At 52.7% G+C, this 23,198-nt stretch overlaps 7 protein-coding genes across 7 annotated transcripts; 4 read left to right on the top strand and 3 right to left on the bottom strand.

The window, feature by feature from the left end:
• Nucleotides 1–2,551: 2,551 nt before the first annotated feature.
• M406DRAFT_268110 (PC4-domain-containing protein) lies at nucleotides 2,552–3,176 on the bottom strand (the record flags this gene model as incomplete). Its single annotated transcript, XM_040917914.1, has 3 exons — nucleotides 2,552–2,776; nucleotides 2,840–2,947; nucleotides 3,036–3,176. The coding sequence occupies 3 exons, from the start codon at nucleotides 3,174–3,176 to the stop codon at nucleotides 2,552–2,554; spliced, it is 474 nt and encodes a 157-aa protein (XP_040772162.1).
• Nucleotides 3,177–3,919: 743 nt separating this feature from the next.
• M406DRAFT_348463 (uncharacterized protein) lies at nucleotides 3,920–7,542 on the top strand (the record flags this gene model as incomplete). The annotated part of the gene is made up of 4 exons (XM_040922392.1): nucleotides 3,920–4,003; nucleotides 4,136–5,345; nucleotides 5,377–5,445; nucleotides 5,547–7,542. 4 exons carry the CDS (start codon nucleotides 3,920–3,922, stop codon nucleotides 7,229–7,231), a joined length of 3,048 nt encoding a protein of 1,015 aa, XP_040772161.1. The 3' UTR covers nucleotides 7,232–7,542.
• A 1,215-nt stretch (nucleotides 7,543–8,757) lies between these two features.
• M406DRAFT_108428 (uncharacterized protein) lies at nucleotides 8,758–10,878 on the bottom strand. Its single transcript, XM_040915300.1, has 4 exons — nucleotides 10,232–10,878; nucleotides 9,486–10,148; nucleotides 9,243–9,429; nucleotides 8,758–9,182 (listed from the first exon to the last, which is right to left on the bottom strand). Exons 1-4 carry the CDS (start codon nucleotides 10,863–10,865, stop codon nucleotides 8,840–8,842), a joined length of 1,827 nt encoding a protein of 608 aa, XP_040772160.1. The 5' UTR covers nucleotides 10,866–10,878; the 3' UTR covers nucleotides 8,758–8,839.
• Nucleotides 10,879–12,661: 1,783 nt separating this feature from the next.
• Nucleotides 12,662–15,730, top strand: M406DRAFT_348462 (putative mRNA splicing factor; the record flags this gene model as incomplete). The annotated part of the gene is made up of 2 exons (XM_040922391.1): nucleotides 12,662–13,021; nucleotides 13,112–15,730. The coding sequence occupies 2 exons, from the start codon at nucleotides 12,662–12,664 to the stop codon at nucleotides 15,554–15,556; spliced, it is 2,805 nt and encodes a 934-aa protein (XP_040772159.1). The 3' UTR covers nucleotides 15,557–15,730.
• Nucleotides 15,731–15,773: 43 nt separating this feature from the next.
• On the bottom strand, nucleotides 15,774–16,647 carry M406DRAFT_358505 (uncharacterized protein). The gene is made up of 3 exons (XM_040923915.1): nucleotides 16,412–16,647; nucleotides 16,194–16,309; nucleotides 15,774–16,063 (listed from the first exon to the last, which is right to left on the bottom strand). Exons 1-3 carry the CDS (start codon nucleotides 16,521–16,523, stop codon nucleotides 15,875–15,877), a joined length of 417 nt encoding a protein of 138 aa, XP_040772158.1. The 5' UTR covers nucleotides 16,524–16,647; the 3' UTR covers nucleotides 15,774–15,874.
• A 979-nt stretch (nucleotides 16,648–17,626) lies between these two features.
• M406DRAFT_267991 (uncharacterized protein) lies at nucleotides 17,627–19,050 on the top strand (the record flags this gene model as incomplete). The annotated part of the gene is made up of 2 exons (XM_040917903.1): nucleotides 17,627–17,961; nucleotides 18,153–19,050. The coding sequence occupies 2 exons, from the start codon at nucleotides 17,627–17,629 to the stop codon at nucleotides 19,048–19,050; spliced, it is 1,233 nt and encodes a 410-aa protein (XP_040772157.1).
• A 395-nt stretch (nucleotides 19,051–19,445) lies between these two features.
• Nucleotides 19,446–22,518, top strand: M406DRAFT_108424 (uncharacterized protein). Its single transcript, XM_040915299.1, has one exon. The coding sequence runs from the start codon at nucleotides 19,482–19,484 to the stop codon at nucleotides 22,482–22,484; it is 3,003 nt and encodes a 1,000-aa protein (XP_040772156.1). The 5' UTR covers nucleotides 19,446–19,481; the 3' UTR covers nucleotides 22,485–22,518.
• Nucleotides 22,519–23,198: the final 680 nt, after the last annotated feature.

Below are 23,198 nucleotides of genomic sequence, written 5' to 3'. Positions count from 1 at the left end.
AAGCCGCGAAGCAGGTGCGAGAGAGCGCTGTGAAATGCAATACTTACTCTGGTACCTATTGACTAACCAGAAATCCCTAGAGCAGGTTTGTACCCAAGCCCCTAAGTCAAGGTCGCTAACACCTCAAAGCCTTGGCAAAAAAACAAAGCACGCTAGGGTCAACCGATTACAATGCATGCAAAATGCAGAATCTTCACACGCTCATCTGACGGTACCAATCACAAGAGACACAGGCACTAACTGCTGGGGCGGAGAACCCGATGCAATGCACTATGGTACTTTGTAGCTGTCCACACACTCTCTCACCTCTCACCCTCCCTCTCTCTCATCGTAAACACAGCGTGGGGTTCCATACCATACTGCATGATTTGGATCCGCATTGTGTATCGAGTATTCTCTGTTACATAAACCACAAGGATCATCGAATTTCGTCCTGGTGATGACCCTCCAGTGCGTCCCTATTTGTAACCCTGGTCGCCTGGTAGCGGCCAGCAGAAGCCTATCCAATCTACCCCCTCGCTCGCTCTCTCTTCGAGTCGGTCCTTTGGAGTTTGAACACAACCTTGTTGCTTACATGGGGCAGAGCTGGGGCTGTCCTAGTCACATACCTTTTTTTTTTCCTTTTCTTCTTCTTCATTCCTTTCCTTTCTTCTCCGAGGCATCTTTTCCTTGTCCCTGTCATTTTTCTTCTCTCTCGCCGTTTTTCTTTTTCCCTTCTTCACTTCCTTCCAAAACCATAGATTTTTATCCCTTCTCACCACGTAGCTAGGCGACGTTGATGATGACGAGTAATTATCGCGGGGAAATTTGAAGAGATCCCACATGCTAAACGCTCATACACCTTATCCACCCCCAGATGGTCCACCGGATAAGCTGCCGCCCCGGCCCGTACTAAGTAAACCCCATTAATCAGGCTATCAGTGCGAAATACCAAGCAAGAAAGAATGTGAGAGAGAAGGGCGAAAACGCCTCACGCCCATTATTGATAGGTGACGATCAATCAATCGGACAAGGGAAATAACAGAAAATTCGAAGCTATTTGCAATTCAGCTTCACTTGCAAGGGTCCAACGTGGCTCGCAACCAGGCGCAGGGTCTAAGCCAGCAGATTAACCCGTAGTGCCTTGCTCTCTGGTAGACAACCGCCCTCAGTCAGCCCTTCCTTTAGCCTATCTAATGCTGCACTTGCAATGGCTCACGGGACCTCCTTTTGCCCTGTGTGAGTCAGCTTGTTGAACCTGAAGACGCCCCAGCCGTACCCGCATAGAGCTGATGTGATGTCATTGCGGGTCTAAAAAAACTATGGAGCCCAGGTCTCAAAGCGACATATCATTAAGGGGGAAAGAGAGGAGGGGGGGGGGGGTTGCGCGCTCGTACAGAAAACACGCGGAACGGATGAAAGTCGGGATCTCGACATATAATTATAGTATAAGAGCACGATAGACGCGGTCGACTCTTATCAACAGCCAATCGTCCTGTTGCCCTGCGGCTGTTTCTACATTACAGCTGAGATCATGTCCATTTATGTCACTTCCAAATCACAGCACAGACAGTGGGTTGTCTTCAGCCAAGAAAGATATCGGTCGTTGTCCTAGGCAGCTCTTGTACGTATGTGGACTCCTCAGATACCACAGTTGAGACAACAGCACATCTAGGCGGAGCGTCTCGGAGAGCCTCGGGGTCAATTACATATCCATCGACTCATCAGGGTTACACACACATCAGACACACATGCGCAGGCGGAATATCAGAGAGAAAGAAAAAGAAAGAGAAAGAAAGAAAAAAACCCCGGAAGGTATGCAACCACTTGAGAGGTAGGTAAAACAAAGAGATCTTCACACGCAAGCGGTGATACTACTCTGCATAGATGCCAGACATGAGAACTCTGATGCTTAAAAATAATGAAATGCAAGATCCTGGGCCAGGCGACAATGAAAAGCAGAACCTAGATACACTACATCGTACTCGGCATCCGTCCCACCGCGAAGGTGGCTGTCCCCATCCCCACCGAGAATGAGATAACGCAAGTGCTCCTAAGCACCAAGGGAAGAGTCCAGTATTCAAGATGAATCTAGGCCGTAGTCGTGGCTATCGCCTCCAATTCCCCCTCCCCCTTTTAGTTACGTGCACGCCATGGCGAAGATTGATACCAGCTTGGCGTATCGGCAGGGAACCTGACCACTGTGGCGCAGGATAGATAAGCCAGGGGCTCATAGTGTTCGCTCCTTGTGAATGTTGACAATCCCTAGCAGGGTGTGTCAGGCCCGAGAAGCTGGATCAGGAACGAAGATGCACATCATAAGTACTCGAGCAGGTCATTTTCAACTCGCTCAGGAGGTGTCTTCAAGTAGACCGAATATGGGAGTGGCTCCACCCCGTAGAGAACCAGCCGGCTTCGTACACTGAGCCTAGCCACTCCCATGTTCCTGTGGAACAACAGACTTCGAATCCAGTGAAACCCCAGCCAAGATGTCGAAGGCAGGCCGTCGTAGCCCGTCATGCCATCCACGTCCAGGTAAGTATCGTGACAATATTGCCAGGTAGTTCTGCTCCTAGTCCTCATCGTCCTCGTCGCTAGTAGCCTCTATGTTAGCCCTCTTGGCCTCCGACTTGACTTTCTTTGATATCTTGCCGGCCTCCATGGCCTTTCCGCCGGAAGGCTGGCCGTCGTCAACAGCGTCGTTGTCGATAGCAACACCATTCTTGCGCAGCTCAGCATTGATGGAGGGAACCAGGTTGGCAAGTGATCTGTACTGATCGATGGACATCATGATGCCCTAGCTTGGAGTAAGTACGGGTGACGGTGTGGACGACGTCGAAGAATTCTGTGCCAGGCTCACCTTCTTGCCCGGTTTCATCGCACCAGAACTGTCCTCATAATACTCTCGTAGGTTGACAAACATGTTCCCCTTGAATTTTTGGACAACCACCCGACGCTTATTGGAAAGCTATACAGATACCGTCAGTGACAAGGACTTTGGATGAACAGCCCTATCAGAGGAGACCCCCGCAATCAGGTGGGCGGCCATGATTTACCTCCCAAAAAGTGTTGCCCTCAGAGTCAACATCAGCCCCACCGCTGGACTTCGAGCCCTTTTCGGCCTTCTTGGCGACCTTGACAGGTCGCTCCTCGCCAGAATCATCACTGGCGACAAAGCTGCTTCGACGTTTGCCCATACTGACGAACTAATGCGATTGTTGAATCGCGGTATGACTTCTGAAGTCTGGAACAGCCCCGTCAAGAGCAGCAATGGTCGGTATGCTGTCAAGGGGTTGACTAGATCTAGAAACAAAGGACCTTAGGTTTGAAAGACGGCGAGCTTTGGAGAAACCATCCCGGGCAAGAATACAGGCAGTTCACTGACTGCTTCCTAAAACGAGGGGACAGACGCGCCGCGCTTACAATGACAGGCGCGTTAGAGGGACATCTTATCGTTATCGCACACATTGAGAGTATTCAGGGTTAGGGTATTAGCGGTCTCTGCCCAGACTGGTAGAACCTTGGACCTGGGAAAAGTCGAGAACCCAGCTATCCAAAATTAGATTGGCACGAAACAAACCAGATTATACATCTTCATTTCCCCCTACGCGACCGCATCCTCACCCGTCACCACATGAAATCGCCCTTTTTTCGCTGACCTCTTGTCCGTCCGCCTTACTTTAGTACTTACTTTAATTTGTTACTGACACCCTGTCTTTGTCTAAGACCAAGCGTCTTCTCACCCTTCTGTCTCTCCCCCACCCCCCCTTCTCCTACTTCGAAGTCGACCTCGAGCTCGAGCACGAGCACTGAAGACGGCGGCGACAGAGGCTTCCTTGATGCGAAATGCTACGACCTGCCCCCAAGGCCATACAGTGAAGATCGAGGCCTTCCGCCGTCCCTGTACCGCAACGAAGCTTATATCTCTGCATCACCTGTCATGACCGTGCAAGATGCGACCCAGCCACGGCCTCCCGACGCCGACATCATGGCTTCTACCGACACCCAGCCAGAAAGCCCCGTCGTTGATTCGCAGAATCTCGGCGATGGGATGCTGACACATCCAGAGAAGGCGAAGGACAGGGAAATTGCACAGCAACAACTGTCTCTCACCAGGAAGCTACCGAAATCGTCGCCGACAAGCACCCATTTCCAGGCCCATCCGAAGGCGTCGAGACCTGATGAAGACGTTACCACCAGGCTCTTCCAGTTCTTGTCCACCGCAACCCCGAATACACTGTGTGCGATAGCTGTAGGCCTTGGTGCCGTCACCTACTTCATCCTCGGGCAACTAGGCTTGCTTCTGATTGGCGCATTTGGAGGCATCGCCTGCTACGTCCATTGGGAGGCTTCCAACCCGGACTATGCCCGAGCCGTACATGGCGAACGAGGTGTCGACATTGTGGCAAGACTGTTGAGGGAGAGAAATGGCGCAAAAGGCATCGACGAGGATGGGAAGACTGCAGCAGAGGATGAGGACCAGTTCCTGGCACAGAGTTTCGCCGACTTCCAGCCTGAGACCAGGGAGGCTCTCAATGGCTTCGTCGATGCTGTCATCAGGGACTACGTCAAATGGTGGTACAGCCCGATTCTCCCCACGGATCGATCGTTCCCCTTTTCCTGCAGAAAAGTCCTGACCTCCTTTCTCGTGTCCATCGCCAACCACCTGGGCAAGAAGAGGCCGGCAGACAGCTTTTTAGACTTCCTGACCAACTCCTCCTCCATGGTCATCGTCTTCTTTTCCGAGCTCTCAGCTGCGTTCGCAGACCTTCCTCCCGACTCGAAGATGACTGCCGCCGACGCGGTCTACGATTACCTCGCCTCGAACCCCGACTCGAACCTGTCGCATCTACTCAGCCAGAGACACCAATCGTCCAAGTTCAAGGCCGTGTCCGAAGACCTGCTTGGCTTTCTTGACCGACCAACCTACGACTGCGATCCAGCCCGGACATTTTTACGAGAGATCCTAGCTGGTGTCATGCTCGAGATGTCGCTCCAGACCTGCTCCAAAGCCGAGTGGATCAATGGCTGGATCGTCTACCTTCTAGAGGCCGGAGAGCCAGATTTCAACCAGGCCATCGACGTTGGGATGCAGACCGGCCCAGATGCCAACAGTGCGGTCTTTGCTGACCTGGATGGCAATGTCGGGAACATCGGTCTGACAAAGACCAGCCGCACTTCAGCAGAAACGGACAGGTCACGGCGCCGAGACTCCGGTCAGGGCCACAAGAAAAAGCTGAGCAAGGCAGACGAGGAGATGGAAAATGCAGTCGAGGAGATGAAGCGCATGAATGACCTGATCTTGCAAGAGCAAAAGCGGAGGTCAACAAATCTCACACAGGCAAACTTGTCCACAGAGGCAGACGGTCCGGAGACATTGGCGGATGCCCTGGGTAGGAACGTGGATGCTCTCGGTCTTGAGTCAAACTCGGTGTCCAAGACGCTCCCCACGGAGCCTGGAGCACCGTCGTCAAGCTTTACCGAGCTGCTACCTCCCGAAAAGAACCCCTGGAGCGAGGAGCGACTCAGCAGCGAAGCCGGCAGAAGCGACTTATCCCACATTGCAGACTCCCCGGTGCCCAAGGTGTTGCCTCAGCACAGCCAGCAGGCCAGTTTCACCAACTTCGAGCAACTGGTGCCTCTCGCGCAAGATGACTCAGATCTCAGCGATGCGGAGCAGAAGAAGCCAGCGTCGCTGACCTTGCAGAACGCAAAGATCACCATCTATGATGACAGCACGAACGACAAGAGTCGTATCCGCTCGAAGCCAGCTTGGGACTACCTTATCCAGATTGAACCCAGTTCCTCGTATTACTCTGGATGGATGATTCCCAGACAGTATACTGATTTCGAGAAGCTGCATGAGGTTCTCCGAAGAATAGCGACCATCTCAGGGATCACAGCATTCACAGAGCAGCACAAGGAGCTGCCAAACTTCAAAATCCACACGCGGGAATCTCTGCGGGGCGAGCTAGAGCGGTACCTGCGCGATGCGTGCTGGTACAAGGCGCTCGCGGAGAGTGAGGGCATGAAACGGTTTCTTGACAAGGATCAAGGACACACTCGGCAGGAATCCAAGACGGGGTTCCAGGCAGTCGAGAGCTTTGGGAAGAATGTGTTTGGCGTCCTGGCGAATGCGCCAAAGGGCGTTGCCGAGGGCGGAAAAGTTATTACTGGCGTATTCGGAAACATGGGCCTATCGAGGAAGACAACTTCGAGTTCTCTACCTGACACAAACGGTGCTACCAAGCGATTTTCCCAGCCAACGCCACCAAGGATAGACAGCACCCTGTCATTGAACGGCTCCCGAAAACCGCGAGACAGTCTTGACAGCCAGCGGTCATCTGTGATTTCGGTGCAGCCTGGAAAAACGCCTCCCATGGAGCGACGGCCAAGCCTTCAGATCCCCGGCGACTCGGATGCTGAGAACCGACCGGGCCGTGTGGATCATTGGGATCGACCGTCGCCAAGTCCCAGAGACAGCAGGGCCAACAGCCGGGCAAACAGCCGGGCGTCCAGCCTGGCTGCCCTCCGCTCTCCACTACGATCCCCGTCCACGCTGAGCCTTGAGGCGCTCAAGCTTCCGCCCCCACCTGACGCCATGCCGGACGACTGGGGCTCGCCTGAGAGTCCCCTAAGGACACGGCCCATCGAGAATAGCACGCCGCAACGCACCCCGGTGAACAGTGAACACCAGGCCAAGAGGGCAACAAGCGACGGAGTATCGCCAGTCGCCAAGCCCAAGAAGCAATATTCCCAGATCTCGGAGCAGGAGACTCGCGTCGCCGTGGAGCTTGTCTTTGCCATGATTAACGAGCTTTACACGCTCTCCTCAGCATGGAATTTTAGGCGAGCACTCCTAGCCGCCGCCAAGTCGTTTCTGCTCCGGCCAGGCAATCCCTCGCTGGTGTCCATCCAAAAGATGCTTCAAGATTCTGTAATCGATACCAACTGTTCCGATGCGGGCATCGCTTCCCACCTGCGTAAGCTCAGGGAGAACACTATGCCGACCGAGGAAGAGCTCAAGGCATGGCCGCCCGAGCCGAGTATGGAAGAAAAAGAGAAGCTTCGAGAAAAGGCCCGTGGTCTGCTGATCCAGAGCGGTGTGCCTGCTGCTTTATCCGGTGTTATGGGACAGAACGCAACGAATGAGGCTTTAGGCCGTATCTTTGACTGTCTTCAGATCGAGGAGGTGGCAAGAGGCTTGATCTTCGGCATTATGCTTCAGGCTGTGAGGGTTCTCACGCACTAATCGCAATGTGCCTCCGGGTCTTGTAGAGAGATGCCGTGCGATGAGGCGAGCAAACGATGACACGATACCTAACGACAAAGACTTACGATATGGGCGTGTCATGAAATGAAGCATTACCTACATGGCTGGTTTACAGGCATAAGGATATGTCTGAAACTTCGTGGCCGGCCACCCTACCTGCATTAGGGACCATTATAATCTATTGGAAATTTCGGCGCTCCGAATCGCCGAGGTATAGACCTTTGATCCGAGTGTATCAACATGACAGCATCTGGCATGCATAGTATATATAATAATAGACAATCTTTAAGAAAAGATCTGAAAGAAGGCATATCTCATAATCACAAGAACTCTCCTGCAAGTCTCAGGTGTTCAGGTTGTGCCAGAGCTATGTAATTTCTCTGGAATCCTCTGCTTGGTAACGTGGTTAAAAGTGTAGACCTCGACGACTTTGTCAACTATCTAAGACAAAAATTTCAGCTTACCAAATCATTCTGATACTGGGGACACTCTGGTTCTCTGGGATAGAGACCCAAATTGAGAGGGCGGTGCTGTTGCTATCATGGGCAACGACGGGGAAGAGATACTTTACAGATCAATGCTCGTGGCTTTTTTTCACCTTGAATAGTCACGAGGTAAAGTATAATTTATATACGCCTAAATCCAAAACCTTCCAAGACATTATTATTATCCGTAGATAGCCTCCAAATCCTAATCAACGAAGCCTCAAAGGCCCTTTCCTCAAGACACTGGCAGTGTCCTCGCCATGTGTTATAGGGACGGCCTCCACTGCTGAAGGTGTGGTTGACTATTCCCGAGATAATTATTGTCCACACGAGACCAACGACAACTTGTCCTGTAACTACTTGCGAACTTCAGTTGATAGGTAACAGGGGACACGAGGATATCTCTTGTGCATTCTGATATCATGTGTTCGGTCGCTTCTGTTCGGGAGCCTGAAAGTTCTGACAACGCATTACTTGGTAGACAATCCGAACTGACATCCTCTTCATCAACGCTAAAGCTTTCTAAGTGAGCCCAGAATTAACCTATACCGTCCAGAAGGTGTGCAGCCAGGTTTAAGTGTCCAAGGCACCGTAAACACAGATAACTGCATAGAAGATGGAAGTTCCGATTATTACTGCGGAAGTTATGCATGGTTAAGAATAATGTAGGCTAATTATGGCAGTAGTTACAAGCACGACGTATTTTTAAAATTTGTTACCTTGATTTCTTTTATAAGATTAAAAAGATTGAAAAAAAAAAAAAAAGGAAAAGGAAAAGGAAAAGGAAAAGGGAAAAGGAAAAGGGGGGGGGGGGGGGGAAGAAGAACAAGAAAATAGCTTGTATGTGCGAGGGCCAGTTACTCAGCCAGCCAACAGCCAGACCTGTTGATAGCCTCGGTTAGCTGCCCTCGTGGCGTTTCTCTTCATTTCTCTTTTCTCTTCAGCGCACTGCAATGCAAGCCCTTTGCCCTCGTATATTGTATCAAGACTGAGGACTGGATTTCGTTTGCTACTGGTTTTGAGTTATATCAATCTTGAACGCACACGTACCCCTCCCTTTTTTTTCGGCCCGGTGCACGGAGTGTTTTATGACCTCGAGAAACTACTTCCCATCGTGAGCTTGGAGCCGCCATCCCTCACCTTCTACATTACATAAGTACACAAGTTGAGCCTGATCGAGCGGCGTTGATTCCGACTCGGTCAGTATCCCCGTGCTAGCATGTTGCAGATTGGAGCTCAACGCATGGAGAACAGCGGAGGGAGACGACTTCCACGCAAGACTCTTCAGAACGCTCAAGCGTGTAGCGATCAGAGTAGAAGACAGCAAAAGCAGACACAGTACGATAAATGATGCATGCGCTGCAAACCACTTCCATCGGACCTTAACTAAAACCTCTTGCGAATGTGAGGTGCCATTGGCGACTTCGGCGTTATTCTCCCTTATACTGTTTATATAAGTTAGAAATATTACTCATCAAATAGGACAGCCGCTCTTCCTGACGTACTAGTTTGTCATGCTGGTCCCCATATTGTTAATGATAAACTCAAGTCCAGTTTGGTTTGTACCTCTGATACTACTGTTAAGTGAATAATGTATCTCGCCCAGCGATATGTCCTGGAACACATTGTATGGCTCATATAATGCTTGGATTGCGTCCGAAGTTGCATGCCAGTACTGCTCGGCGTCCCAGTCTGCAACGTCTCAGCAGGTAAGCTTGGAGGAAAACTATCTGTGGCGCTGAACATACCTCGATAGACATATCCTTGAAGAATGCGGTCTAGGAACACCGAGGTACTGACGTGAGTACTCGGATCGATCGTATAGGTTGTCGAGCCCACTTGAAGTGTCGGGTACAGCGGATTGGTGAAGTTGCGAGTTGCCTTTTGACGTGAAGTGTTGACGCTCCCGTTGACCACCTCGGTAGTATATTCTTGGACACACCACTCCATAATAAATTCGACAGCGCCAAAAGTTGTGGAGCCGCTGGCATTGGTTCCGGTTTCGTAGAGAACGAAGATATCCGCCAATGGCAAAGGAACCTCTGTGAACGCTATTGAGTTGTTAAAGTCCAAGGGACGCAGATATCCATTGGCGGTTGAATTTGTGTTGTTGGACGACGCAGAGCCTGTGTTGAAATACGTCATTGTTTCTATAGAAATGTTGGATGATGAGCCGGATAGATACCAAAGGAGAAACTCATCATCCTCCGGATCGATCTCCGAGACGAGATGGGAGGTGATGTCGGCGAAAGACGAGCAGACTGCGAGGGATGCGTAGGACGGAAAAGAGCAATTAAGACTGGGGCATGATGGAGCAATATCCTCGACCAATACGTTTGCGCTGTACAAGCCAGTTTGAATCGCACCCTTCAAGCCAGTAGGGATGGCATTGTATGCAGCATCAGCAAATCCTACATCTCGTTAGTCTAGTGCACAGGGGAGCAAACAAAAAGGGGTAACGAATGAATGCAAATAAAGGAGCAGAACAACATACCTGCACCATCTATGATCATTCCTCCGTCACCAGTTTCGGCGACCCATGAGGTGGCGATAGGTATGGTGGCGCTCGCTGATGTTTTGACAGCGACGGAGTGATAATAGACCAGCTGTTGCGACAGCGGATCCATAGCAAGTCCAAAGAGCATCAGGAATGGGCCCAAGATAGCAAAGGTCCTCAGCCTTGTCGCCCAGAGCAGCTGGAAGCCCCCGCGGATTCCACGGCTTGCCTTGTCGAACATGGACATGTCGTTCAGCTGATGGGATTCTTTGGAGAACCATACCCACTTCAACTGACTGACGCACTCGGTGACAGGATAGAGCAGGGCAGCCTTGGCCACGGTTGAGAGAGTGGCGATGATGGTGTTGAGTGTGAGCGATGTTCCCAAGGCCGAACCGTAGTAAGGAGTCGGCCTGCCATCGTAATGGCGCAAGACAATGAGCAGTGCTACGACGCACAAAATGCCCAGCAATGTGCTTGCTATTTCAACGAACCAGCCGTCCTTAGCCCACGCGGCCCGACACCCACGATGGTTGGTCGTGTGGCTCGAATTGTCCGGTGGTGGCCTGCCTCCCATCTCCTTGGAGGCACGGGCTTGATCTACCGGGGTATATGTCACATGGCTGGCCATGGTCTTGCGATCGGGTTGGATTTGACGCGGCATCAAGAACATCGAACTGGGCAGGAACTTGAAAAGTCACGGAGGATATTCGACGATGGAGGAATCCGGCGGTGGGGAATGATTTATGGGCGAGCACTAAGAGGATGGCCATCCCCAATGCAAGCTGGAAATGATATGATCTAGATAGACAGGACTCGCACAATGGATGTATCTATCTAGATTTATCGTCCTCAAAGGTCTATCTCAGCCGCCTGATATATTCCTGGACGCGTCTAGACCTCTTGCGTGCATTCGAAGGGGTCACGGACCCATCGCTGCATGCACTGCATGCGAGGAGGATCTGGAAATGCGAGCAGAGTCCTGCAACAAACCAATCAGCAATAAGCATATAATTAAGGCTGGAGATCTAAACACTGCCTGCCCCTCTAAGGCAGCAACTATGCATGAATGCTGGCTCAAGTGGGGTCGGAAAACCACCCCTGCAGATTTGGTTTAATCAAATCAGGATGCATATTTTGGCGCTGGCAGCAGCTTCGTGCACCGAAGGCAGCAACACACCATCTTTATGCAGGGGGTACAAGGCTGTACAAGGTCGTACAAGAGATCTTAGCAATCTTAGGGACTTAGTCGTAGTGGTGTGTAGGCGGAGAAAACAGTCCTGCCATCATGGCGCACACATGCATCGCCTCAAAAGTAAACAGAGCATTGCAGTAGTACCATAATATATTTCAGGGAGATGAAACCAGCTGGGTTGATCAATCAGGCAGAAACAGCCCCCAAAAAAGTTATTGACATGATTCGTGATTTCCAAAAACAAAAGCATCGAGATATATGCATCGCCTGTGTCAAACCTTGGAACTGGATCTGGAAGTTTGGATCTTGATTCAAGGTCTAGGAGATTGTTGTTCAGGCCCGTCCCGTAAGTCACACCCGCCAGCCTGTGAGGATTACGGTCCCCTTCCGAAAGCACAGATTCACGGATAGCATTTCAGGGGCCTTGGTGTGTCCTATGTGTTGTTTTTACCGTACTTGACTGACAAAAAGGACGTATCTGTCTCAATATTTCCTCGCTGTCTTTTCTGGTTATCTTAGAATCTTCGCTCGGACTTACTGCCTCTTCAGCTGAAAAATATTATTGTCTCTATATTTCACATTGAATTTTATGATTTGTCCAGCCAATTCCCAGGCACCCTAGCTTATCGGTGAGGTACATCCGTGGTAATATATTATTCCTGTGATGGGCGCGAGCTCAGACTGAAGCAAAACGTGCCCGCAATAAAAAGCTATTGTTGGGACATGTTCATTTACGGCATGCTTGAAATATCCGGATTGAGATGCTGCATTCCACCTTTCCCCTCTCTGAGGATCAAAGTCAACATCATTTGGTTCAATCCTGCGTGAAGTTGCAAAGTAAGAGTTAAATATGAGGAACAGCACAAGGCTCTGCCAATTCCTGCAGACGAGACCTCACAGCATCTGAGTTGGGTCCAACAATTAGCCTGGTGAATGATAAGAGCATAGATTACACCGTCTTGACACAAGTGGCATGCTCAATCAACCACAGACTTTTGATACATTTATTCTTCACATGTGAAGCAGTTCCCTTAACTTCCTTGACTTCCAGGTTGGACTTTCTCAGGGTGTGAGTGAAGCTGCTTAGTAAGCCATCTACAGGGGCCACCCTGCAATCTAGTCAATGCCTTGGCTTTGCTATTCAGGCCGTATTGTCAAGTTGCCTCGAATCTTTCCACCACCAATTTCAACAAGACCATTTACCCCTCCTGCCTCGCAGGTCGCTTTCGAACATGACCAGCCGTCGTGATTTCCTGAGCCAGCCGGCCCCAGAAAATTATGTTGCCGGTATTGGTCGAGGTGCCGTCGGCTTTACTACACGGTCCGATCTGGGTCCTGCGCGCGATGGGCCCAGCGAGGAGCAGATCTCATCAGCCATCAAGAAGCGCTCCGAGCAGCTTGGCCTGACTGAAGCAAAGGATGACGGCGGCGGCGGCGGCGGCGAAAACGATGGCGATGGGCGCTACCAAGACCCTGATAACGAAGTTGGTCTATTCGCAGGCGGTATCTACGAGAAGGACGACGAGGAGGCAGATCGCATATGGAAAGAGGTAGACGAGAAGATGGCCAAGCGGCGCCAGAAGCAGAGGTTAGTCTCGCGCCCCAACCCTCCATCATGTGTGTATGCGTTTGTGTGTGTTTGTAAGCACAGAGTTCATCGTTTGTGATGATAGATGAACCAGAATACCGACACATCTTGTCTCTACCACAGGGAAACACGCGAGCGCGAAGAAGTGGCCGAATACGAGCGCAAGAACCCAAAGATCCAGCAGCAGTTTGCCGACTTGAAGCGCGCCCTTGGCTCTGTTACCGACGATGAATGGGCTAATCTCCCTGACGTCAAAGACATGACCGGCAAGACAAAACGCGAACGGGAGGCTCGCCGTCAGAGGTTCTACGCCGTTCCCGACTCCGTCCTCGCAGCCGCCCGCGATGCTGGCGAGATGGGCACCACGGTCAATGATGACAGTGCTGCGGATGCCAAAGACGGGTCCATGACGAACTTTGCCAAGATTGGTGCTGCTCAGAAGAAGGTGCTCGAGGCCAGGCTCGACCAGGCGTCTCAGAACAGTGGCACTGCTACCTCCCTCGGTACGTCGACGAGCGTCGACCCCAAGGGATACCTCACATCCATGGCCAAGGCCGGCGAGATACCTGAGGTCAGCGTGGGGGATGTGGATTTCGCGCGCAAGCTGCTGAAGTCGGCCTACGAGTCAAATCCGTTGCACCCGCCCGCCTGGATCGCAGCCGCCAGGGTCGAGGAGCTTGCCGGGAAGGTGGTGACAGCGCGGAATCTCATCGCCAAGGGGTGTGCCAAAAACCCCAGATCCGAGGACTTGTGGCTCGAGAATATCAGGATGAACGAGAACCGAAACGCCAAGATCATTGCGGCAGAGGCTATCAAGGCGAACAACAAGTCAGTGCGGCTCTGGGTGGAGGCCATGAAGCTAGAGTTGGACTCTCGGTCCAAGAAAAAGGTGATCCGGCAAGCCCTGCTCTACATACCCAAGAGTGAGATGCTGTGGAAAGAGGCGATCAACCTCGAGGAGGACCCGGCAGACGCACGCCTGTTGCTGGCGAAGGCGGTGGAGGAAATTCCCAACAGTGTCGAGCTCTGGCTCGCGCTGGCACACCTAGAGACACCAGCGAACGCGCAGAAGATCATACAAAAAGCACAGAGGGCGAATCCCCAGAGTCATGAGATCTGGATCGCTGGTGCGCGCCTTGTGGAGCAGATGGGCCAGACCAAGATCAACATGATGAAGCGTGCCATCGTTGCACTTGCCAAGGAGTCCGCCATGCCGAAACGCGAGGAATGGATTGCGGAAGCGGAGAAGTGTGAGGCGGAGGGTGCTGTGGTCACATGCGCGAACATCATACAGGAGACGCTTGGCTGGGGCCTGGATGAAGACGATGACCGAAAGGATACCTGGATGGAGGACGCGAAGATGAGTATTGCGCGCGGGAGGTATGAGACAGCACGCGCAATCTATGCCTACGCCTTACGCGTCTTCCCGACGAGCAAGACAGTCTGGCTGGCGGCAGTGGATCTTGAGCGGAATCACGGAAGCAAAGACGCCTTGTCGAATGTCCTCAAGAAGGCCACCGAGGCTTGTCCACACTCAGAGACCCTCTGGCTGATGCGCGCCAAGGAGAAGCTGCTGGCTGGCGAGCTGGACGAGGCACGGAAGGTTCTCGGCGAGGCGTTCCAGCAGAACCCGAACAACGAGGAGATCTGGCTGGCAGCCGTCAAACTCGAGGCGGATCATGACTTCAATGATCAGGCACGGGAGCTGCTCAAGACAGCAAGACAACAAGCTCCCACCGACCGGGTCTTCATGCGCAGCGTGGTCTTCGAGCGGCAACAGCGCAACAGCGATGGCGCGCTCGAGCTCGTCGGCGACGCCCTGCAGCTCTTCCCGGCCTCGTCCAAGCTGCACATGCTCAAGGGCCAGATCTATGAAGACAGAAAAGAGATTCCCCAGGCCCGCCAAGCCTATAGTATAGGCGTCAAGGCTTGCCCCAAGAGCATATCCTTGTGGATTCTCTACTCCCGGCTCGAGGAGAAGGCCGGTGCGACCGTCAAGGCACGCAGCGTCCTTGACCGCGCGCGCACTGCCGTCCCCAAGGCCCCCGAACTGTGGTGCGAATTAATCCGCGTCGAAAGGCGGGCCGGCAACATGGCGCAGGCTAAGAACCTCATGGCATCCGCCCTCAAGGAGATGCCCAAGAGCGGACTGCTGTGGAGCGAGCGTATATGGCACCTGGAGCCCCGCACGCAGCGGAAGCCGCTCGCGCTGCAGGCCATCAAGGAGGTCGAAAATGACCCAATTCTCTTTGTGGCCGTAGCGCGAATTTTCTGGGGCGAGAGGAAATTGGATCGTGCGCAGAGCTGGTTTGAGAAGGCTATCGTGCTTGACGGTGACGTGGGTGACTCGTGGGCCTGGTATTACAAGTTCCTGCTGCAACACGGCACCGAGGAGAAGCGCGAGGAGGTCATTTCAAAGTGTGTGTCCAACGACCCGCGCCATGGCGAGTATTGGCAACCTATTGCGAAGGACCCTGCACGATGGAGGTGCTCTGTCGAGGACAACTTGAAGCATGTAGCTGCTTCATTGCCAAACTAGGAGACGGTATGACATTGTCGCGGCAGTCGAGCTGTATCAAGCAACGAGGGGATTATGGAGTATGTAAAGGAGTTTTTCTACCCCGTCGTAGGAAGCGGCTGTCTTTTTAGGCAACACAAAATGGAATGATCAAGCCACAAAAATCGTTAGAGATGTGAAGAGGTTAATTATCCTATGAAGTTCCAAATCCGCAAATCCACCGTGATGATTATCCCTTGCCCATTGTCACTCAAGAAAAACAAGCCTCGCAAAACACAAAACGCCTTTCGGGTCATCATGACATATCATGCCAGCATGGTGAGTACCACGCCGCCCTTTTTATTTTCCACCGAACCAGCTCGAAACGCCAGATTTAGCCTTGGAGGCATTATCCTCGACCTTCTTGTCGAACTGGTCGACTTTCTTGAGAGTGGCATCCTTTGCATCCTTCGCGTAAGCCTCAGCATTCTTCGCGTAGGCCTCAGCATTGGCTTGTGCCTTGGATAATTCGGCTTGCGACTTGGCGACCTGAGAGAGCAGATTTGGTCCGTGTCAGTCAACTCTGATTCATCTGTCTGCCATATCATGCCGAAATGTTTGAGGGGACTGGCATCCAAAGGCGATAGGGAGGTGGCAGATGAGGACAACGACTACTTACAGCGGAGTCGAACTTGGCGCCGACCTTGTGGCCCAAGGCCTCGGCCTCCTTCTCGGCCTGTTGACCACGGCCGGGAAGCTCGCCCTTGACCTTTGCAGAGGCCTTGTGGACATCAGCTGATTTTGGGCTTGGTTAGCACCTGTACATAGTACTATGTAGCGACCCTGCCTGAATCAATTGGAGGGGGACACGAGTCCAAATAGGCTATCTCAGCTCACCTTCGAAGTTCTTCTCAGCTACCTTGGCATTGCCGCCAGCTCCATAGAGGTAGTACCCAATACCACCAGCGGCCGTGAGACCGAGGACGAGAGGTGCGCGGGAGCGAGACATTGTGAGGTTGGGAGATTATGAGTATGAGGTGTGTATGTGTTGTTATTGTTATGGAGGAAGCACGAGGGGATCAGCTGAGATCGAGCAGGTTGGTGCTTGTGGGCGTGTGGTGAGATGGAGGTGAGGTTGAGGTTTTGTCAACATGGGGAGGAGGGGGCGACGATATTGGCTGATGTTTTCCTATTATACCTGCTGCGGGAGGGGTCGCCCTTCTCCCTTCCCTTGTTCCTGTTCTGGTCCTGGTACGTACCACCTAAATTGTGTACGGATTCACGTCTATAGTTGGGGACGGCAGCCTCGAAGAATGACGTAGGCCCCCTGCCAGAGGCAGATGCAGACGCACATGCAGTGCATCTACAATGGGTCTTCAGTGCTCTTCCCCGCTGTGACGATCCGATCGTTCCCCACAGTGCCCAGGCCAGGTCAAGAGCAGAACGGCCCTGTTTGAGGAGGGTTCTTTCCGTCCTAGGCTCAATTACATCATCACCCGCTGTAAAGCCCATGGCAACCCCCTGTAGAGTCTGGACTGTACTGCGTAGAGCTGTCAACCCGGTGTAGAGACACAGTAAGAGAGTCATCATGTTTTCGTGTTCCAACCTAGGTATTCTTGCCCATCAGAACCTTGCTAAACGTTTTCTCCTACAATCTCCACCCTCCGAAGAATACCGAAACATAAACGCAGACCGTACTTTCTCTTCTCCTAATTCTAAATATTCCTTCACCTTTGATCCTTTTTGAGATTTTGTCGGTACGGGTCGGTGCAGGGGCTGTCAGCTGTGGCTGCAGTCGAGACCCGCCAGTGGTGGTACGTCGGGTCGCTGCGTCTCTTGTGGTCCCAGATATCGGTCTCCTAACTGTCTTCGTCTTGGCCTTGACATGGTCGTGGGCCTGTGATCTTGGCCTGGCGACCCCATAAATCGATGGGCAACTCGCTGGTTGGAGGCTAATTCTGGCCGACGCATAGTGTGGCGTAAACTCGAGACTCCTAGCCCCCCCCCCCCCAACCATTCAAGACATCAGGTTATTAACCTGACCATCTCGCCATCAGGGCCGGTCTTCGACTATTCCCTCCTGGCCGCCATGTTCGAGATCTTGCTCCTGCGATGCGGAAGATTTCCAACGCGAGAAGCTCACGCAGAGCCCCGACCCTCAAGGACAGCGATTACGACCATGAGATAAACCTTGTTGACCATGTAGCTGAGGCTGCGACCGCTCAGCCTCTACCTCCAGAGCCCTCGGGCCCTTCAGCGCGGACAGATAATGCTCTTACTCCATCCCAAACTACAGGAACCCCAAAAGATCAATCTCTGTCAACTTACACGACCGCCGCCTCGGCTTTTTCCGACCCGCAACCTGGTCCCTCACAGAGCAGGGACCGTCCAAGCCCTCCTGCGAGTGTCTCACGGGGTAGGGCCGGCAGTCTCAGTGTCTCGGGCAGGTCCCAAAAATCAAAAGGTTCTCGCGAGCGGTCCTCTGCTCCCCGGAGTTTAAGAGAAGGAGCTGTCATACCCAGGGTCGAGGTCAGCGGTAGGTACTTCTCCGCGGCGATATGCTCAACGTATGATGTGTCTGATGACGAGCAGGTGCTACGCCGTCGTACGACCCGAACCGACCGGTCCCGAGTGATAGTCCTCGCGACAAGAACACGCCTGAAACCGCCATTGATGTCTTGTATGAAAATCAGAGAGGTGGTTTCCTTTGCGGCATCCCCCTCTTCTCGCCCAAGGCCCTAGGCCAGCTCGACCCTCCCGCTTGGACCAATGTCGCCCACAAGCCGAGTCCGACCGATATCTACACTGCACAGGTCCCCGACCCCAGCTGGGTATGGGTGTGGGACGAGTGGCACATCAACAAGGATGTGGGGGTCGATGAAGATGGATGGGAGTACTCCTTCATGTTTGCCAAAACCTTCTCGTGGCACTCATCTAAGTGGTACAATTCCTTCGTCCGCCGCAGAGCATGGATCAGAAAACGAATGAGAAGAATCCCGGATTCCAGCGATCCTCACATGTTGAACACGGAGTACTTTACGGTGCGGCCCAGCACCGATACAGGCAGGACAGGTAGCAAGCCTAGCAGTCGCCACAGCAGGGCCAGCATGAGCATATCCTCTTGGGCACTCGAGAAGACGGACATTGAAGACATGGACACCCTCATGGCCATCTTGAGCCGGGCCAGGATCGATCGTGAGAAGATCGAGGCTGTTGAGAACTTCTTGGAGCACGGAGAGGAGGAGTTGGTCCACCTGCAGCACAGAATGCACGATATCATGGCTATCTTTGTCTTCCAGGCCTCGAGGAGGGTACTCCTGTCCAACCTGAACGATCTGTTCAATGCGGCGCAGGAGGAACTGAAATGCAACGACACAGGGAGGCTGCAACGCAGATCTAATAATTTGAGGGCGGCGATACGACATGCAGACGAAGAGGTTCAGACTCTCGAGTACTGGAGTGATGTCAGGAAGTTGGTGAAAGAGGGAGACACAGATGCGGCCGCAGACAAGTCTCAAGGATTGGGGCCAAAGTGAGCGGGGGGTGGACAACGGCGACCCTGCCATGCCCAACTTGAACAAATGCAATAACCAGAGAGGTTGATTCAGCACCAGCATAAATACCCAAATATCATATATCAGTTGCGCAGAGATGGGCTCGAAACGTGCGTGGACTTTGCCATACAAAGGCTGATGCAAAGTGCGAGCACTTGACTCGTATTAACAGGTTGCCTGCCACGCTGCCTTAGTACTCGGTATGTGCATGTGGTTACGTAGAGTGTGCAGCAGCGTATCGATAAGCTATTTTACCAGGTTCGGCGACAAAACCTTTTTAATTGCTTATCCCACTCACCACTCCCAAAGCTGACTCTTTCGGTTACAACAAAAGTGAAAAGGCCTCCGCCCTCCGTCACATTGAATTCGGCGTAGAGCACATGTTCAAACGCAGAATGATCTCTTCATAGCAAATGTCCCTGGGAATCATTGCAAGATGGAGGGTTCGACCTCTGCGGCTGGAACCCTCGATTCCCAGGGAGGCCCTCCTCTGCCCAGCGAGACCGCGATCTCGACCAACTCTTTCCTACTCGACTATCACCGAAGATTCCAAAGCCCATGAACAAGAACGACAAGCACAGTCACTAGAAGATGGTGGTGGGGTCGGCTCCATTGCATCTCGGCGCAGCAAAGGCCAAAAAATACAAGAAAAGGGCGCTGGCTCGTTGGACGAGTTGGGGGCATTCATCAAAGGGACGTGGGGGACGAAGAGCCAAGTCGCTGCTGAAGACCAAGACTCCTCGGAAGAGCTTCGAAACATGGAGGCCGCGCTGGAGCGGAGCCACTTTGCCAGCTCCGTCTTCGTCAAGCCGCTAAAGAACCTGCAACATCGCGTGGAAGCACGCGAGAGCTGGAGGGAGCACCACAAGACCATCTCGGCGCAGGTCTACCAAGACAGGAACCGGAGGAACCAGGACGCTAAGCCTGCCGACTGGCGCAAGGTGCTCGCGAGCATGGCCCAGAACACGCCCCAGGAGTCGCTACAGTGGATCAAGGACGGCATGAAGATTGATGTGCCGCGGAGGACCCTGGCTGCGATCCTGGACGACGTTGGCGACGACAAAATTAGTTCCATCAGACAGAGGACAGGCGCTGCTATCAAGATCGCCCGAGACGAGTCGACGTTGCTGCTGTCAGGTTCTCGACAGGCAATTAACAGGGCAACCCATGAGTTCAGGAGGATCGCTGATACAATCACAATCACGCGCCTGTACTCTCCTCTGGGTCCCGGAGAGGCGAAAACGGAACATCTAGGCAAGGAGAACATCTTCTTTGAACCACCCTTGTCTAGAGAGGAGGGTGCATTCCCTGGTCGTCGTTTTATCACCCACCACATCTATACCACGCCCATACCATTAGCCTGGACCTCCGAGGCACTGGAAGAGTATGTAGCTGGGCTTGTGGATTCTGTGGTTGCCCCTCACTTGCATTCTCCGTTGTATACATCAACCAAGGGAGTGAAGCTGTTGGATCACGAACGAGCCACTACTAGGCGCCTCAAACGGATTTTCCAGAACGTCCCGGCACAAAAGGTGGCCACATGCGCGGCATTGAAGATTGCGCTCTCGCACATGTGCGAAAAGGGAGACAAGTATCTGCCCGAGGCCAGGACGCTCTTTGTCATCATGGACAGGCGCGGGCTGAAGGTTGATGTGGACGTCTTTAATATTCTTCTGAAGGCGGCGGTCAAGACGCGCAACTTGCGCAAGTTCCAACAGATCTTGGGTCTCATGAATAGCCGAGGCCATGCACCGAACCTCGATACTTGGCTTCTCTTTCTGCGCATGTTCGAATCGGTCGAGGTTAGGTCCTACATCCTCAAGTCTATGGACAACAAGAACATATTGGCAACGCCCGAGGCCATCCAGCTCGTGGCCACAGAGATGGCCGCCATGGATGCCGAACATGCCGTCACCCAAGGCAAAAGCCTCTCTACCTACTTTTCAGAACAGAAACAACGCTATGGTGAGAACTGGCTCACGCGCGACGCAGCAAATCAAGCGATTGATGTCTTTGCCAGCCACGGCCGCTTCGACGATGCCTTTAAGCTGTTGGGCATGCTGGGCAAGCGCCACGTCGGAACTTTCAGCAACCGGCACAAAGATCGTCTGGCTGTCCACCATGATGCCAGCAGCTTCATCAACATCATATTGCATGCCAGCAGAAGAGGAAAATTACCCCTCGCCGTCAATGTGATGCGTTTGATGAAGACACCAGCTCTCGCCAGGCAGCCCAACGCGGCCATGCTCCACCTGTTGTTCGAAATGGCCTGGAAGAGCCGCTTGCGTACAACCATCGTCGTCATCTGGCGATATGCCTGTCTCGCTCGGCTCACCTCGTGGCGCATGCGTAGGCGAGTTGCTAGCCTGCTGGACGGCAAGTTCGGCGTTACAGGAGATGATCTGACAGAATCAACGTATCGTCAGCTGGGCGGAGAGGCGCTTGCACGGGAGCTCGCTGGTGGAGATGCGGCTCTGACGAGCATCAAGACTAATCTGCATAGGCTCTGGGGTGCCGGCCCCTTTCCTCGTGATGAGTTGGGGACTTTTACAGCGAAGGCTTTACCCCTCGCTTTTGAACACTTCGGCCCCGCGCTTGATATAGGCAAGGTGCTGTGTCAGTCGATATTGCTCGATTATCAGTGTCTCCGTGCAAAGAAAAGTGGCCACCTGAGCGATGTTCTGCAGAGAGCCAAGATTAAGAACCTCCCATTATGGAGAAGATACTCACATGAGGAAAGGTGGGTCGATCTTGCGCCGCTCGTGCCGGATTCATCCACCGAGATCAAACCTGACGATACGTGGCCGGAGGAGTGGGACAGTGATGGATGGGACATCCTGCCCAAAGCTTGGGAACCTGGCCACAATAAGCCGAGAGCAGCCATCTCCAATCCCCGTGGCATGCCCTTGGACCCGCCTCCCTTGTCGGGCAAGGCCGCTTTGGAGGAACGGCGGGACTCCGAAATCCCATATATGCTCGAGGGCGGGAAGTCGTATGAGTCTGCTTCCTCAACAGAAAACTCCGAGGACGAAACGGCCACGAAGCATGAATCTACATCTGCCGCAGAAGAATTGATCACGGAGAAGCAGATGTGCATTATCAACCCAAGAGTTTGGGCTGAACCGGATGAAGACATATCTGCACGAGCTCAGGAGCCCCAGACCGAGGTGCAGAAGCAGAATGAAGCAGCGATCCTCGCTGCGCTGGATGAGCTGAGAAAGGAGAAGACGCATATTCGCTATGTCATCTCAAACACCGAGAATAATGGAGACGAGGAGAGAGCAGACGGCATGGCCAAGAGCCTGGTTTTACGCTCGATCTGGGATAGTGTCATGGAGAGCCCAGCAGAAGAGAGTCCATCGACAGCGCAGGCTGATCAGCAACGAGCGGAAGAGAGACAGTCGCAGGATACCTGAGTCAATTATACGCTTACATGCTTACCCCTGCATGAACATCTACCAGTACTGGCAAGCCCTAAGACAAGTCCCGTTGCCTGCCAACGTCTTGAATAAACAGCCAATCTTCTCAGATCCTAAGACTTTCCAGATCTTCCAAACATAGTCCTCATTCAACTCACATCTTAGGGCCGGTGCAGTATACGATCCATGATGCCATGACGCAATATACCGAGATGAACGGTGGCCACACTAACCCTGAGAACTCATCAGCTCGATTATTGGCCTGGCCCTCGACAACTCTGCACTTATTCCCCCTTCAGGTTGTCTCGACAGATCCAGGGACCATCTTAGTGTTCGTAAATGAAAGATTGGGGAGAAAGTCAGTGGACCTGTTGGCAGGATAGTACCGAGATACAGGTACATCATGGCGGAATACAGTACAAGATATAGGCCTGATGGTGCCCTGCTGCCATGCCTCCAGGTCTTAAATGCAAACATGCCAGAGCAAATTGCTTTAAGCAAAATCAGCATTTCTAACAGAGGGTAATCAGCTGAGCTTTTCGAACAAAGGTATCAGCTTGCCGGGTTGACATGTCGCGTGTACATGGTACGTCATTTTCTGGCTGTGGCTTAACCCCTGTAGCCTTTAGCGTGTGTCCTTTCCATTTTCTCTTTTCTTATTCAAATAGAAAGGGAAAGCTCGAGGAGGGGCTTGTAATGAAGCTGGGGATT

Source organism: Cryphonectria parasitica (genome assembly GCF_011745365.1).
Source record: "Cryphonectria parasitica EP155 unplaced genomic scaffold M406scaffold_9, whole genome shotgun sequence".
NCBI lineage: Eukaryota > Fungi > Ascomycota > Sordariomycetes > Diaporthales > Cryphonectriaceae > Cryphonectria > Cryphonectria parasitica.
The sequence above is the reverse complement of the archived record's forward strand: the minus strand, read 5'-3'. Positions and strand labels throughout refer to the sequence as shown.